At 48.1% G+C, this 17860-nt stretch overlaps 1 protein-coding gene across 2 annotated transcripts; it reads right to left on the minus strand.

Moving 5' to 3' along the window:
• Window positions 1-547: 547 nt before the first annotated feature.
• On the minus strand, window positions 548-13957 carry LOC129701080 (glutamine synthetase, mitochondrial). 2 transcript variants are annotated; one of them, XM_055642038.1, is made up of 8 exons: window positions 13802-13943; window positions 13509-13601; window positions 12611-12785; window positions 11489-11650; window positions 9813-9959; window positions 6018-6145; window positions 2187-2386; window positions 548-1942 (listed from the first exon to the last, which is right to left on the minus strand). In XM_055642038.1, exons 2-8 carry the CDS (start codon window positions 13584-13586, stop codon window positions 1624-1626), a joined length of 1209 nt encoding a protein of 402 aa, XP_055498013.1. In that variant the 5' UTR covers window positions 13587-13601; window positions 13802-13943; the 3' UTR covers window positions 548-1623. The 2 variants fall into 2 exon arrangements, with proteins under 2 accessions (XP_055498013.1, XP_055498014.1); XM_055642039.1 differs by lacking the exon at window positions 13509-13601 and having other exon boundaries at window positions 13802-13957.
• Window positions 13958-17860: the final 3903 nt, after the last annotated feature.

Below are 17860 nucleotides of genomic sequence, written 5' to 3' on the forward strand. Positions count from 1 at the left end.
GTTCAGGCAGGGCTGCGCATGCCAGTGTGCTCTCTGATGCAAATGTATTCTGAGGTTAACAGATACCGCCTGACCCAAATACCTCCAGCATTCAGTTCTTGAATTTAAATTAGAACCAGCTCAGAATTCTTACCTTGAAAAGAATGGGGGGGGGGGGGGGGGGGTGCAAGTTCTGAGCGAGGAGTTAGAAGACAAACAACATTTACAGGGCCCTGTTACTGATAGTGAATGGTGTATTTGTGAATGGAGTCAGGGGGTAACAGGCTACATGTGGTTAAAGCCCCCAGACACTGCACTGAAGGGCAAGTGTAGTGCCCTATGCAGTAAGACCTGTAAAGGATCAGTCTTGAAGAGACAGGCACTTTGCATGTTTGACATTGTTATTGGCATTGAAGTGAAAGTTTACTCAAGGTACACAAGTGAACCGATGACCAGCAGGTATCCAGCATCGAGCCAGTGTGCAAACAACCCTGTCCTACAAGTGTCCCTGTATTTGGCATTCAGCATCGGAGACTCACGCGACAGATTTGATGCATGCAGAGACAGAGTGATTAAAATCCAGTTTACTCAATTTTAGCAATGACAAGTTCAAAATACAAGACAGTGAGATAGCAATTTAAAAAAGTTCAATTAAAAAAATCTACAGCAAAGTTGAACCCTGAAACAAATCTGTACCATCAAAATACAGTTAAAAGACAATGTTTACAGCATGCTTCAGAAACAGACAAATGTAGCACTGGGTGTTCTTCCCAGTAAAGTACCTTGGCAGGGACTACAGTCAAACTTGGAAATAATTTTTTACAACTGAACTTTTCCCCGTAATGCCTTATTTTTGTCTAAAAAATGCCAAGTGAACAGTAACTTACGACAAGGGACAGTCATTATTATTAACTCATTCTTCTCAAAAAATAGAATGCACAATTAGTGTCACAGCCCGACTTTACAAATATGTGTTAAAATGATACTCCACATCCACAACCCTCCCCATTCCGAGATTAGTTAAGCACATTTGATATTTTAGGAATCATCCTTAGGAGAGGCTTAGTCATTGAAGGCAAGGCAGCACCTAGGATGCTCTAGAATTTCCTGCACTATGTTACAAAAGCTGGTCAGACTGCACCAGGTTATCAATGTACAGGAATGCAGTACAACTGATACAAATAAAAGTTGTGATTTCACAGAACCCTGGCTCCCACTTCGAAGACAGCCCCTCCCACAGTTTTAATGCAATCTTAATATGGAATTGGTCACTGTCACAACAGAATCATCTCGAATCTGCGTTTAACACTTGCTTAACCAAAAAATATGAATGCTGTATTTTAATTAAAAAAAAAAAAAAAAGGCCTGCTTTAATATCAAAGTTGACTGCATTAAATTACAGGTTATTGTCCATGAGAAGTTGACCAGCCAACTTGAAGATATACCTCTCTGGGTAAGAGAACTGTTTAGATGTCTTGCTCATACATGTTCCTCAACTTCCAGGTAAAAACATAAGAAATAAGGTCCAGAAATACAAATCAAACCGACACCTCCCCCTCCCCTCGGCACCAAGACGGATGGCGATGGCATGGGAGAAGAGTTCTGAAGAAATCACTGACAGATGCCAAGTCCATTGGCAGCGGATTAGTTCTTGTACTCAGTGGGCTTGTCCCCAGTCTCGCCCAATAGGCATGTGCGGACCAAGGCCTCAGTGACCGCATAAGGATCACAGTTGGCGGAGGGACGGCGGTCTTCGAAATAACCCTTCTTGTCCTGGCCGACGGAGCGAGGGATGCGGATGCTAGCGCCTCGGTTGGCCACTCCGGCAGAGAACTCGTTGATGTTGGAGGTCTCGTGGTGGCCCGTCAAACGCCGGGCATTGTCCAACCCTCCCTTGGGATCATAGGTGCGGATGTGGTACTGATGCCTCTTGCCCAGTTTCTCAATGCACTCTTCGATGAATCTAAAGGGAAGAATACTTTTTAACCACTTTGTGCCGGATTATCCTTTTCAATCCCAATGGACGGATCGATTGAGCCCTACTCCCTTTGCCCCATTTCCTCACCCACCAGCAGAGGACAAAGTGCTGTCCCACCCCACCCCCTTCCCCAAAACGCAGGGTGTATAGAAAGTCAGGATGCGGAGGGTTTCCCCACTTCTGGGTCGAGTGGTGGACACCCGAGACCAGGCAAAGGTGGAATACTCACTTCAATCCACCTTCTTCCCGCATGGTCTTGGTGCTGAAGTTGGTGTGGCACCCAGCACCGTTCCAGTTGCCAGGAATGGGCTTTGGGTCAAAGCTGGCAATGATGCCAAAGTCTTCACACACCCTGTGCAGGATGAATCTCGACATCCACAAGTGGTCACCCATGTCAATGCCGTCGCACGGCCCAACTTGATACTCCCACTGTATAATGTCGGAAAGTATTGATTAGTTCTAAAGCAGGTGAACAATTCAGAAACCCAATATGACATTGCCAAAATTAGCTCTCTGCTCCACAAACCATGTCATCTGGAGGCAAACAGCACGATGGCACAGCAGTAGTTGCTGTCTTACAGCACCAGAGTCCTGGGTTCAATCCTGACTACAGGTGCTGTCTTTACGAAATGCGCACATTCTCCCAGTGACCACGTAAGCCAAGGGTTCCCAACCTGGGGCAAATGTAACCCTTCCACCGAAACAGTGTGTAAATTTGTTCATAAATAAGTGAAATAACATGGTTATGTGCTATTAAAGTTGCCGGGGGTAAGCAGGACGAAAAAGGATGGAACCCCCCCCTGTTTTAGGTCAGGCACCTTCTTCAGACTGATAGTCACCTCCACCTCTTTTCAAGCTTTCTCTCCCCCCCCACCCCATATTACCAGTCTAAAGAAGTGTCCCGATCTAAAATGGCATCTGCCCATTTTCTCGACAGATGTTGCCAGACTCACCGAGTACCTCTGGCACTGTTTAATACATTGCCTTTAGCAGCACAACACAATCACAAAATTCTAGCTTTGTTGGCCAGGTACATTTCTGGAGATAAGCACATCCTCTCTTTAATTGACAGCACACCCTCCCTTTAGCCACTGAAGCAGTGCACACGATGGTAGTGGGAGCATTAACCCACTTCTCATTGTAGACCTCAGCGACAGGAACCTCAATGGAGAGCACAATCAGGCCAGCATTGGGTCATCCCGGTATCTGCAACACTAGATCATACCATAGACTAGAACCATAGAGCATGGGTGGCCGGGGCTATGGTAGGGGTGAAAGGCAGGAGAATGGGGGGAGGGAGAGAGAGAGAGAGAGAGAGAGAGAGCAGCTGATTGAATGGCCGAATAGACCAGATGTGCCAAATGGTCTAAATCTGCTCCTAGAACGTATGAACTTGTACCGAGAGTTCTGGGGAACTCACGGAGATGGCCATCTCAAGATGACCCACTCATTTAATTCCCACACCTTGGCCTCATTGACTTGCTCAAGCAACCTCCAGCTCAGATACTGAAACCGAGGCAAGGTGAAGGGAAAGTCAGGTCTGCCACAAATTACTGCAGGAGACGACCAAGCCTTCGACTATGACCACTTTGTGAGATGACGGTCCTTTCTGTTGGCCTGTCACAGCCAGACTTCAGACCCAACTATGCCAATCTTTCATACAAAAGGAAACTAAAAAGAACCAGCTGCTGGACTCCAGTGGACCAGCCACATTAACACCCTGGCTACAAGAACACACCAGAGGCCAGGATCAATGTTTGGCATCTCAAGGCATTAGTCCTTAGGAGTGTGATAGAAAGATCTCCCCTTGCCAGAGTAACCAGCATTACAACTACTCAAAGATCTCACTCAAGACTAAGCAGACCACTTGATAATGACTCCCCATTAACCACCTTGAACAAACTCTCCCTCTCTACCACTGGATGCACCACAGCCACTGGCCAAGACTAATGGCAGCACCTCCCAAATGGCACAAGCTAACCCTCAACAGAAAGGCAGCCAGAACAAGGGAGCACCACCATTGGCAGCCAAGACGCACATCATCCTGACATGGAACTACATTTACTGGGCCTTCACTGACGTCTAAGCACTGGAACTTCCCCCACAACAGCACTTCCCCAGTTAGATGGTCCAAGTCCGGCTCCAGGAATGAGCACACATTTCAAAATCTCTTTGTTCAAAACAAAGCAGATTTGACACCCTATTAACCAAAGATCTTATAGCGAAGGAAGATGGGTTACTCTCACGCAAACGCGAGGTTCGCTCATGGGCGGATTCATGGGTGATTATAGGACACATTTTAGCAACCTGACTCCGCCATCTTGTTCCGCCATCTTGCTCCCGCCTTCTTGCTTCCGGCCAAAGATTGGATCCGCAGTGGGGAGAAGGAGTGTGAGGCCCGGAGCAGCGGGGAGAGAGAGTGCGGGGAGAGAGAGTGCGGGGCCCGGGGCAGCGGGGAGAGGGAGTGCGGGGCAGCGGGGGAGAGAGTGCGGGGCCCTGGGCAGCGGGGAGAGAGAGTGCGGGGCAGCGGGGAGAGAGAGTGCCCCAAGACAATGTTTCTTATTTACAATGTTTCTTATTTAATGTCCCTTGTCTAGTCTGAAATAAAGTTCATTATTGGAATAGAAGAAATATAATTGTGTGTGTTATATACATTTATATAATTTTTTCATGTATGTGCGTTTATAAACATTTTATTCTTTAACAAGAATCAACAGAATTATGAACTGCTAACAGAATTATGAATCTAACCCTATATCACGCACAAAAAGCCCCCCCCCCCTGTCAATCACCCTGCGAGTCGGGTCGGTTTTTGTTACTACAAAATCAACTCAAACGCAGCTTTTGAGCCATTTAAAAATAAATGATTTAAAAAAACATTAGAAAAGCTTAGACAATTACCAGAATCAAATTTTATTCTTGACAAGAAGTTTGAACGGACAGATTTATGAATCTGACCCACACAAACTGTTGCCCCGCAACATTGATTACAGTGCGAGTCGGGTCGGGTTAGGTAGGCTCAGGTTGCTAAAATGGGCGTGGAAAATGCCCATGATCCCCTCCATAGCGTACTACACGTCAGTCCATTGCATTTAGCAGGAGTAGCCTATCTTGCTTCGCTATAAGATCTTTGCTATTAACCACCTTGAACAAGCCCCTCCCGCTCTCTCCACCAGATCCTGCAATCAATGGCTCAGACTACTGACAGCACCTCCCAAAAATAGAACAGCTTCACCCTGTAGCACCAGAGATATCAGGTCAAACCAACTTTCTTCCTGATATCAGGTCAAAACAACTTTCACGATCACGTAAGCAGTTTGCTTTCCAAATACCTGTGCCACACATGCAGCCCATGATCAATCTCAATCCCTGCCCATTGATCTCCTGTGACCTCAAGGTTAATTTCCTTTCCCTCATCACCTCCACCCCTTAACACACACCATCCATGGTGCTCGAGTCCTAGAACATCAGAGATTAGTGTATAAAATCACCAGAGGAATAAATTGGGTAGACGCAGTCTCTTGCCCAGAGTAGGGGGGAAATTGAGAACCAGAGGGCATAGGTTTAGGGAAAGGAGGAAAAGATTTTACAGGAATCTGAGGGGTTATTTTTTCCACACAAAGGGTAGTGGATGCATGGAACAAGCTGCCGGAGGAGGTAGTTGAGGCAAGTACTGTCGCAATGTTTAAGAAACAATTACACTTCCATGTCCAATGCACACAGATACATGGATAGGACACGTTCAGAGGGATATGGGCCAAAGGCAGGCAAATGAGACTAGTGTAGATGGGACACATGGTCAGCGTGGGCAAGTGGAGCTTAAGGGCCTGCTTCCACGGTGTATTATGCTTCATTTGAACGCACTAGACACAATTCACACTGGAACAGGAATTCAATGAGCAGAAGATAAAAATTTAGTTACCTAATTTCTCCTATGCAGGGAAACTTTCTCCCCCGTCACTTTTAACCTATGTAACAACATTACCAGCACTTCAAACTATAATCACTCCACTTTCATCCAGCAGTTCATTGGACAATGGATTACCAAACTACATCTTACCTGTGACGCCATAACCTCGGCGTTTGTTCCGGAGAGGTTAACGCCAGCGTACAGGCAGGCTCGATAGTGGGCCTCTACGATATCGCGGCCGTACGCTTTGTCTGCACCAACTCCACAGTAGTAGGGCCCTGCAACAAAGACGTCTCAGTCAGACAGACTGCAGCTGAACATCGGTCTTGGAAACGAACAAGATATTTATTCACATGTCTGGGTGTAACTGGCAAGACCAGTGTTTATTGCCCTTGCCATGGTGGTGGAAAGCTGCCCTCTTGAACCATTAAGCCTACACATTGACATTGCACCCCTTTGTGCCGTTGAGGAGGGGAGGGGTCCAGAATTCAGCCCACAAAGATAAAGGACTGCAGACATATCAATATGTGTGCCCATTTTGCAGCTGCCCTTATGTCCTTAATGGGCATAAGTAATAGGAAAGAATTAGGCCATTCGCCCCATCAAGTCTACTGTCATTCAATTATGGGTAATCTATCTCTCCCTCTTAACCCATTCTCCTGCCTTCTCCCCATAACCCGACATCTGTACTAATCAAAAACTAATGGTGGGGGTGGTGATGTCCATGTGCCACAGGACTGTACACGCAGTGCATTTTATAGATTGATTAGTGACGGAGGGTAGACGTGTAGGATGGTTGATAAGTTTCCGATCAATTAACATTGAACAGCACTGTACAGGGAGAAGCTATTCAGCCCACAGCGTCCGTGCCGAACAGAGCCATGTTAAACTAATGTTGTCTGCCTGCACATGATCCACATTCTTGCATATCCATAGCATCACAAATGTATCCGACTCCACTACCACCCCAGGCAATGCATTCCAGGCATCCCCATTCTGTAATTGGCCTGCCCTGCTCTAGATGGCATTTAGTGATGGTTGGAGCTGCAAACACAAAGGCTAATGAAGAGCATTCTACTTGTGTGATGGGTTCAGAGTTTCTGACCAACAGTGACCCCCCCCCCCCTCCCCTCCTTCCAGGATGTTGATGGAGGAGATGTCAGCAATACTCATGGCTTTGAATGCCTTGGGAAGGCAAGTCATCAGCTGGCATTTGTGGGACAAACATTACCCGGCATTTCCAGTCCACCAACAGGGTCTGGCTACATGCAGGCATGGCCTCCTTCATCGAGTTGCAAACCCAATTGAACATGGTGCAATCAAAACATCAATTGTCCTTCTGAAGGAACGGTCGGTGACAAGGCTGAAGATGCTTGGGCCCCAAGACACTGCTCTGAGGAACTCCTGCAACGATGATTGATCTCTGACGACCATAGCCATCTTCCTCCATGCGAGATAGACACAAAAAGCTTGAGTAACTCAGCCGGGCAGGCAGCATCTCTGGAGAGAAGGAATGGGTGACGTTTCGGGTTGAGAATCTTCTTCATCAATTTCACCACCAATTTCCCCCGCTCTTCCTCCTTGTGAGGTTTGACATCAACCACGGGAATGATTCCCCATCGATGCCCATTGACTTCGGCGTGGCTGGGATGTCTTGGCACCACTGTCAAATGGCAACTTGATGTTGAGGACAGTCACTCTCTCGCCTCCCTTCTGGAATTCAGCTGGTTGGTCCATGTTTACATCAAGGTGATATCGGGGCCTGTGGTGCAGCAGTCCTGGTGAAGGACAAACCAGGCAGGCTTGAGTAGAGTTCGGTGAGTGAGTGCTACTTAATAGCACCATGGACTTTGGTTTCCCTCACTTCCCTGGTTATTGAATGCAGACAACTGTGTGGTAAATAGTCAGATTGGATATGTCCCACTGACTGCCAACAGGATGTAGATGGACAATTATCAATTTTGCTGGCACTGTTGATGGCTGCTGCACGGAAAGAGATAGTGTAGAGCAGGGGTGGGGAACTTTTTCATGTTGGAATGCCGCATTAAGTTAGCTGTAATCTAATAAGGCCGCATCCACGAAACTTCAATTAGATATTTCAAAATGTACATTATTTTGTTAAAATAGCCCTCATGACTTACTAATGTTTTAATTGTGGCCTTCAGCCGGGGAGGATTATTTTGTTGAATCTTCTTTTACTCTTTGGTATTTTAAATACGTTCATTTTAAGATTAAAATAAAACTAATAAGACGAACAAAAACATGTTAATAAAAATAAAAAGATTTGTTCGACAGTATTGGATTCATTCAAAAGGCCGCACTTAATGGCCTAGGTGGCAGGTTCCCCACCTCTGGTGTAGAGGCACAGCTAGATCTGGAGTACAGTTCAATACATTTGCAGGGCGTGTTCTGGTCCCCATAGTCTTTGTTGAGTCAAGTACTCTCAGCTGATTCTCGATATCATATGGAGCCGATACAACTGGGTGCCAACTCGCACGGTGGCGCAGCAGTACAGTTGCTGCCTTACAGTGCCAGAGCCCCGGATTCCATCCTGACTATGGGTGCTGTCTGCATGGAGTGTGTACATTCTCCCTGTGACCACGTGGGGGGTTTTTTTTAGGGGCTCTGGTTTCGCCCCACACTCCAGACAGATTTGTAGGTTAATTAGCTTCTGTAACAGTGTAAATTGTTTCTAATATGCAGATTAACACTAGTGCATGGGGCATCACTGGTCGGCATGGACTCGGTGGGCCAAAGGGCCTGTTTCCGCACTGTATCTCTAAATCTTAAACTAGCTTGGTTAGTGAGGGATGGCTGAACATTGCTGGGAAAGCAGATCTCCCCACCACACACTGGGCCCTGCCATCGCTACAGGTGGCACCTTGTGAGCCCATTGAAGGTCGACCATTCCTCATTAGACATGGCAGGAGGCTTCAAGCTGATTTTCCATTTTCCTGGTGCTGCAGCAAGCCCACCAACACAAGGCGAACCAGACCCTGATCCTTAGCTCAGCATTAAGCGAGAGATGTGCTGGGCCACAAGGCCAGAGTGTGGTGCATACTCCTGCTGATGATGCACAGGACCACGAGACACAGTACAAAACACAGCATAACCAAATCTGAGCTGGTCAGAGTCAAACCCAATCAGTGCACTGGTAGCACTGTACAGAGAGTCTTCGCTGGGAGGCTGGGACTGCAGTGGCCACTCCTACCATCACGCCCACTATCGTTCCATTTGTCACTGGCAGATAAGGAGGGCAGAGGTTAGACAAGGTTATACCTGCATCACCGAGGCAGAGCTAGATTGCTCTGTGGTGGTGTCCAGTCCTTCCCAATGATGGATGCTGCAGCCTCCACCAGCGTGCACACTGTGTTTCCAAGCGTTATTCATTGCGGAGGAGTGCCGATTCCTCAGCCGAGGGAGATGGTCATCAGGCCTTTTCCTCCACACACATGAGCCAGTTTTAGGAAGACCTTGACAAGGGTTAGGATAACTCAGCCAGGCCTGGCTTTGGTGGTGGTGGTGGGACACTGTGCCTGCTTGGCTCCACTGCTTGAACGCAGTCAACAGGATTCTTGCACAACACATCAAATGTTTGACTCTGGCCGAGAGCCAGGACCATGGATTTCCTCCCAAGTCCCCGCCACCTACGTTCCTAAGGTCCAATGGTTTTGCTATGGATGACCCCAGTGTAATTTTAATGCCACGGCAATGAGATGTGTTTTCACGTCTGCTTTGACCATCTAGTAACCCAACCATTGCACGACTAAAACTGCAAGAGAGTCACTCGGCAGAGGAACAAGCCCTTCAGCCTATTAATTCCATTGCAACCCATAGGCATTATTTGCTCTTTGTTTTCCCCCACACTCTCTGGACATGTTGGGCAAAGTCAAACACTAATAACATTTCAATTATCTTTACACAAGACTGAAATGGATAACACACCTTGAGGTCCTGGGAAACCATTGGAAGGCCATCCAAAAGGGTGTCCGTCTGTGCCCAGCAGAGTGTACTCCTGCTCCATCCCAAACCAAGGGTCCTGGTTGGAGATCATGGACATGATTTTCTGGCAGGAATTTCTCAGATTACTTTCTGCAGGAACAAAGAACAGACTGTAACAGCCGTTATGTAGCAATTTCTCTACAAAAAAAAACATTTTAATACCAGTTTGTGCAAATGTAAAGCTATGAAAAGGCAATGTCCTAGAGCTGTGGGTGAAGGAAGCAGAGTCAGCGCACCAAAGAGATACAGAGGGAACATTTTACCAGGCAACAGGGAAATGGCTCTACAGAAAGGCAACTTGTCAGTGTAATTATTTAGTTTCCAAAAGTTACTGTAGAATAACAACCTGGTGCAAATCCACGAACACGTCAGACTTGAAATACCCGTTGAAAATAAGCACCCAGTGCCTGTCCTTCCCTGACCTCGTAGGTGGCAGCAACACAGGTCTATTCACTGGCTCGCTGCTATCACTCTTGCAATAGTTTTCTAATGCAACACAATGCATTGGACCAAGCAAGCGGTCAAATTGCCTGTACCATCAATGGCAGCAGCTTTGATTTTGCTGACCAGAGAATGTTTTCTTCACACGAGACAGAGAGCCTAACCTACCTCAACGACATCAACACCAATGTGCTTGGACCAGGTCAAACTGTTGGTGATAGTTACACCAGGAACTTAAAGCTCCCGACTCTACCAGAGATTCACCAGAAAAGCAAAGGGGATGAGTGGGGAGAACAACCAATAAAGAGTATATCCTTCATCTACTATCCGACACCTCAACCCCAATGTCCTTTCCCAACAAGTTATGACCAACTAGAAACACTGGTGTAGGCAGAAACTACATTAACAAAAACACATTTTGCCAGTGGGCACCAAACACTTGTGGCAACACGTGTACTGCCTAGGTGAGGCCTGCTGTATGATTTTACCGGGTTGTATGCAAAACAAAGCATTTCACTGTACCTAGGTACATGTGACAATAAAGTATCATTGAATAACATCCAGTGAAAAGTACGCAAACTGTGGGGGCTGCAGAAAGCGCAATAATTGCACTATGAAAAGACAATGTGCAGATAGGAAGGATTCAGAGATATGGGCCAATAGACAATAGGTGCAGGAGTAGGCCATTTGGCCCTTCGAGCCAGCACCGCCATTCAATGTGATCATGGCTGATCATTCCCAATCAGTACCCCATTCCTGCCTTTCGCCATATCCCCCGGCTCCGCTATCCTTAAGAGCCCTATCTAGCTCTCTTGAAAGCATCCAGAGAACCTGCCTCCACCGCTCGCTGAGGCAGAGAATTCCAGACTCACCACTCTCTGTGAGAAAAAGTGTTTCATCGTCTCTGTTGTAAATGGCTTACTCCTTATTTTAAAACTGTGGCCCCTGGTTCTGGACTCCCCCAACATCGGGAACACGTTTCCTGCCTCTAGTGTGTCCAAGTCCTTAACAATCTGGCAAATGTAGGCCAATGGGACTCGGAGAGAATGCAACCTGCTGACATGTCCAAGTTGAACCAAAGGGCCCGTTTCCATGCTCTAAGTTGCCTCAGCACCCTTCCCCAGGACTGCACTGCTAGATGCGCTACTCCATAGTAAAAGAGCCCACTAGTTCTGTACCTGCCGGTTTCCTGTTGTATTTGAGGACTTCGCAGAGAACGAGCTTGTTTGGGTCCCGTCGGAAGGGGTCACGGAATATGGCCGACGGAATAAGATACATGTCACTGTTGGATCCCTCCGACTGGTACGTGCTAGAGCCATCAAAGTTCCACTCTGGGAGATCTGAAACAGACGGAGCGCTACAGTAAGCAAGCAATGCATAAACAAAATAATGACTTCTAGTGAAATAAAAGGATCATTCAGGCAACAAAGCAACTTCATGAACAGAGACTCACATTGTTGAAGCACACCATGCAGAGGAATCTGGGGACAATTCAGGCAGGACTATGATGTGTGAAGCTCAAAGTCCAGGACACTGGGAAAATGTCCTGAATAGTTATTTCCCCCACCAACCACCCCCCTACCCATGTTGTATTTATGCATCTTACTTGCAAAGAGTTAAAACTCCATCAATGAACTTTTGGAGACAGACCATTGCCTTGAATCAGGAGTCTCCAAAGCAGACAACTGCAACAATCACGTTGCCCAGAGTCTAGGGGAAGAGAGAGACAACCATGTCTGCTGCAACAGAAACATTTGTAATTCAAATGTTAGTAAAATGGTGATGCAGAATAATTGCAACTTCACAATTTGCACTGCAACAGTGCACTCACATCAGACATGAACTTGTTCTACATGGCGCAGCAAGCACAGATGCACTGGATTTGGTAGTCACAGCACACTAGGCATTGCAATGAGCACCAGGCAAAACAGCCGCGTGATTTTGGACGGTTGCAAGGCTTCATTCATTATGGATCAGGAGACTTTTTTTTTTTTTAAACACAAATCCAAAAACAAAATCCTAGAGGTTCATCTGGGTATAAGCGAGGGAAAATTGGCAGCAAGCCAAAACATTGCTCTGATGTTCACATAGGGACTCCCGGAGCTGTCAGCAGAAAGCGGCCACGGGCAAGCGGCACATTTAGCAACACCAACAACAATGGGATGGGGAAAGGGGAAGAAGAAAGGCAAAAGAGGAGCATGCAAAGCAGAGAGTAGGTGCAACCAAGAGGGTTCAGGGATAGGCGTGTGGCGTGGCCTGCAGTTGCTGTTGGCGCCAGAGGCCCGGGACCGTGTACATACCAGTGATGCTCTTGGGCTCCTTATCCAGGGTCTTGGTTTTGCAGCGAACCGACTCGCCCGTGCCGTCGATCCATATGTACATCGCCTGCACGCTACCGTCCTGCGGCAGCTCCATGTAATTCTTCTTCACCACCTTGTTGAGGCTGGCGCTGGCGGACGTGGCCATCTTGAAGGTCTGTAGAAGAGAGGAGGAGCCAGTGTTACCCCTTCTTGCCACGGGGCAGCAGAGGAGAGGCGGGCGGTGGTGGCGGCGGCGGCCCGGCTCCAGCGCAGCGCGTACGCTGACCAGCCAGCACAGGGGGGAGGCGCGGCCGCCCGGCATCGCCGTTTACACAGCGGGCAGCCGGAGGGAGTGTGAGGTCCCAACCGCGCCGGATGGAGCAATGGGAGAGGCGATGCGCAGGGAGTGGGACCAGCGCCGCGCCATGCATGCATGCAACACCCGCAGCCCACCCATACACAAGCCCGGGCTGCGGGGAGCGCTGCAGCCCCGGGATGTGTTGCAACACCAGCCACTGGGGGCCACAGTCCCCGGGACCTAGGGGCGCACCTCCAGGTGACTGCAGCCCAGCCATAGGGAGCTAGGGGCGAGCTGTAGCCACAGGGAGCTCGGGTTGTGCTGTAGCTCCCGCCATGAGGCCGGCCGCACGGGTGAGTTTGCAACCACAGGGAGCCAGGTTAGCGCCACAGTCCCGCAATCGCCCCGCGGCAATTCGCGCACAATCATTTCCTGAATTCACTCTGATCATCCGAATTAATTCCTGGATTCACTCCGATCAAACCAATTAATTCCTCGATCACACCCCGACATGCAAATCAACTCCCCAGCATGCAAGCCCCCCCGCCACCACACGTTCGGTTCACAAATTCCTAATGTCTAGGGGTCTGAACAACCTACATGTTGATTGCGCCATATCGTCGGCTTGCTATTACCGAGTTTTTTAACCAGAAACAGGACACATCGGGAGATCCGCATCCTCCACCAAATATACTACAAAAACAAAACGCCCAATTATTACAGAACATACAAGTTTTACCGGATAACCCAAGATAAAGCAGCGATAAAAGTCAAACTAAGAGCTGCCAACTCCTGCAGCGGGATTAGGTTTGAAGCTAGACTGTTCCCGGGGTGGGTACGGGGGTGGGGAGGTGCACCGCTCCGCTCCCTGCCTGCCGCCCGGTGGGCTGTACCTTTCAACTTGCAGCACCCCTTCACAATTATCTCCACAGCGGCGGACTTTTCATTCGATAACCGTGCAAACTACCCCGGCAGTTGCATTTATAACGTGCAGCCCAGCGTCTTGCCAAAGCGATTGGCGCCACCCACGTGTGATGCTGGGCCGGGGCGCTGCGGCCATTGGCGGCGGGCGGGCTCGGGGAGTTACCCAGCGCCTCCCCTCTTGGCCGCGCTCTCCCCCTCTGTATTTCTGATTCGTGGAAAGCAAGGCGACTGGAGGGTGGAAAGGGGGTTTGCATTGCATAAGATGCAGAAATAAAACACGTACATCAGCATCTGGGCAAAGGCGAGAAGATCCGAACTCGTCCCGCTCCGGGGTCAGACAGTTCGGTGATTTTCCTCTCACCAAAGATGCACCTTATGCCGGGGATAACCTTGCTTTTCAAGTTTGGCCTGAATATTAATTGCACGAAGAACGCCTTCGTTGCAGCCAACTCAAGGGTTCCGTGTGGGAGAAGCACGATTTAAAGTCTGGACACCACTACTGTACATCTAGTGGGAAAATCTCAAACAATGGGGAGAGGTAGAGAGGGAGAGAGGAGGGGGGAGGGGTTCACACTGAAAGGCCACACATGTGACAATGGCATGAAATAGGCGTGCTACCACCGCTCTCCACAAAAACAACACAATGCATGCACTTGGTGCTAAGAATGTCTTAAGAGCATTGTTGTGTTTTCTTTCGTGTAAATATAATTTCAGCATTCAAGTTTACCCGTTGAAATGAGAAAAAAAACGAGTTGCATGATATAACCTGTGCATTGTTCGTGAAAATTCATCCAGATGTATGGGGCAATTTTAGTATGGAGGTTCGAAGCCTCCATACCCAACACAATACATTCTTAGCTCTGCAAAAACAACTGCTGGAGGAACTCTGCAGCAAAGATCTTATCTAAGATCTTTGCTCTGCAGGTCAAGCTGCATCTGTGGAGGGAATTGAACAGACGACGTTTCAGGTCTCGATCCTTCATCAGGATTTAGCTGATCTTATTTTTTTTAAATAATCCTCTGCAGTTTAAGCAGTATTTAAGACTCACTCAGCAATGTAGCAGTTTTCCTGGAATTAGATAACAGAGGATTGCGAAGTTACAAATGATGAAACAGATCAAAACCGGGCAGATTAGAGCCCGAGGGCCGTGTTCATCAGAGCTTGCCTCATGGTGGCCGCTGCTGTCGTGGCTTCTGACTGCCATCTACAGCAGCCCTCGCCCTGCATTGGTGCAGCCTTCCAGAGGTGCTGCCAATGGGCGGACTGTCAAATGGGAACGGCAGTGTTCAGACATGTAACATCTGACAAACCCACTGGCCACACTCTCAGGATACTAGGAATGAGATCAGCAAAAGGTGGGAAACTTGGGGTGGTCTTTCCCACATACCTCCAGATGCAGGAACAGTTTCTTCCCAGCTGTTATCAGGCAACTGAACCATCCTACCAACAACTAGAGAGAAATCCTGAGCTACTATCTACCTCATTGTAGGTCCTCTGATTTGGCTTTATTTTTCTCTAAACCAGTGGTTCCCAACCTTTTTCAGTTCATGGCCCCCTTGGGCTCTTTAATTATTCTGTGCCCCCCCCCCCCCGACATTATTAGTGGAAACAAAGTGGCCTCCTTCATTGAACCCGTGGCCCCCTAAATCCCCAAATTATTCTGTGCCCTCCCTGAAATTTGCCATGATGGCCCCCAGGTTGGGAATCACTGCTCTAAACGTTATTCCCTTTATCATGTAACTGTACTAAACTCAAACTCAAGGCATCCTGGGGTATGGGGGAGAGAATATGGTGTTGAGATGGAGGATCAACCAGGATTAGATAGAATGGGGAAAGCAGGCTCGAGGCATTTAATGACCCGGCCCTGCTTCCGTTCTCTTTGACTTGCATCATAACCTCACAGATAAGACAGCAAAGTTTATAAACTGCACCTGTTGTGTTGAAACTCACAGTGACGTTTACTAGCCTGTGGCGCTCAGAAGTTGTGAAATGTGGCGATAACGGTAGAAAGGAGGAACTGCTGATGCTGGTTTATACAAAAGGACATAAACTGCTGAAGCAACTCAGTAGGTCAGGCAGCATTTCTGGAGAACATGGGGAGGTGACGTTTTGGGTAGAAGGCTCTCGATCCGAAACATCACCTATCCATGTTCTCCAGAGATGCTGCCTGATCTGCTGAGTTACTCCAGCATTTTGTGTCCTTTTGCACCAAATATGGGTAATATTTCAGTTGCCACCAAGGGAGTCATTTCTCAACTGAGGCTGGTATAGGTATTGGTATTGTTTTATAACAGATATGGGCATATTCCTGTCAGCTATATCAAGGTACAGTAATCTATGCTTGGATGATCTGGAATTCATGGGAAAGCAAGAAGTCCATTCAAGAGTCTGATAACTGTTCCTCGAACTGGTTGTACATGCTTTCAAGATTTTTTACCTTCTTTATGAGGGTAGAGGGAAGAAGAGGAAATGACTAGCATGTGAGCTGCCCATGATAATGTTAGTTGCTTTCCTCAGCCAATATCATGCGTGGGTGGATTGATGGGGAGGAGGGTGGGGGCAGGATTATGTGATGAACTGGACCTTGTAGAGATGAGAGATGCTGACACTGTCTCACACTGGGGAGGGGGGGGGGGGGCAGGTCAATGAGCCTTGTTCTTGTATGCTCTGCCCCTCAGGACACATTACATTGGTCGGATGAAGGTGATGGGCCGAAGGGCCTGTGTCTGTGCTGTATGAGGCCCCGACTCCCACTGGGCATGGTTGTGCTAATTTGTGTTCCCCGCTGCCTGCATGCTGTTTCAGATACCGTTTTGCACACAGCAGTTCCCTTGTTGATAGATAATGTGGCTATTGATATTAAAAACCCTTGATGGGACAAATCATGATCATTAAAGTAATTCTCTGCAGCTCACGAGAGTTTCACATGACAGTCCATAACGGAAGCTGTCACTCAGCTGGGAAGAGAATTTATGACCCCTCCAGCATGCATCTAGATGGGTTTTATCACAAAACTATTGAGACCTCTCTAAAATGGTGCACATATTCGATCCGTTGAACTCTAATTATTTCTGCTTGCAGAGTGTGAATGATTGGCTTAGTTTGGGGCATTAAACTTCAGGCTGGCAGGCACAAGCCAGATTCTCACGGAGACACAAGTAACCACAGATGCTGAAATCCTGAGGAAACGTGCTGGGGGATAGACACAAAGTGCTGGAGTAACAGCTGGTTGGGCAGCATCTCTGGAGAACATGGAGAGGTGACGTCACCCATCCTTTTTCTCCAGAAATGCTGCCTTACGCGCTGAGTTACTCCAGCACTTTGCATCGATCTTTGCCAGAAACCAGCATCTGCAGTTCTTTGTTTCTACAAAGTGCTGGAGGAACTCAGGCAGCATCTATGGAGGGAAGTGACTGGCAACATTTCTGGTCGGGATCCTCCCTCAGACTGATTGAAATTGGGGGGAGAAATCTGGAAAAAGTGAGGTGGGGGGTAGGGCAAAGCTTGCCCTCGATCCACCAGGGCTTACTGCATCTCCCGGTTGCTAACCATTTAAACTCCTCTTCTCATTCCCATACTGACATTTCTGTCCTGAGTCTCCTCCATTGTCAGATTGAGGCTACACGCAAATTGGAGGAACAGCACCTCATATTCTGCTTGGGTAGTTTGCAACCCAATGATATGAACATTGAATTCTCCAATTTTAGGTAACTAACCTACAACCCCCCCCCCCCCCCCCCCCCCTTCCTCCTGTCCCCCCCATCCCATTACTGTGTCCCACCTGGAGTTGCACCCAGTTCTCGCCCCCTCCCCCCCTCCCCTTCCACCTATATTCCTTCTTCCGCTTTAACAATTTGCACTTCTATTCTTATCTCAATTCTCACACCTTTTGTCTCTTCATCTCTGGCCTTTGTCCAACCATCTGCTCACATCCCCTCACCTGTATCCACCTGTTACCTGCCCCGCTTTACGGCCCATCTCTCTTCCAGCTATCACCCCCTCCGCCCGTACAACTCAAGAAGAGTCC

Source organism: Leucoraja erinacea, chromosome 10, assembly GCF_028641065.1.
Source record: "Leucoraja erinacea ecotype New England chromosome 10, Leri_hhj_1, whole genome shotgun sequence".
Lineage (NCBI taxonomy): Eukaryota > Metazoa > Chordata > Chondrichthyes > Rajiformes > Rajidae > Leucoraja > Leucoraja erinaceus.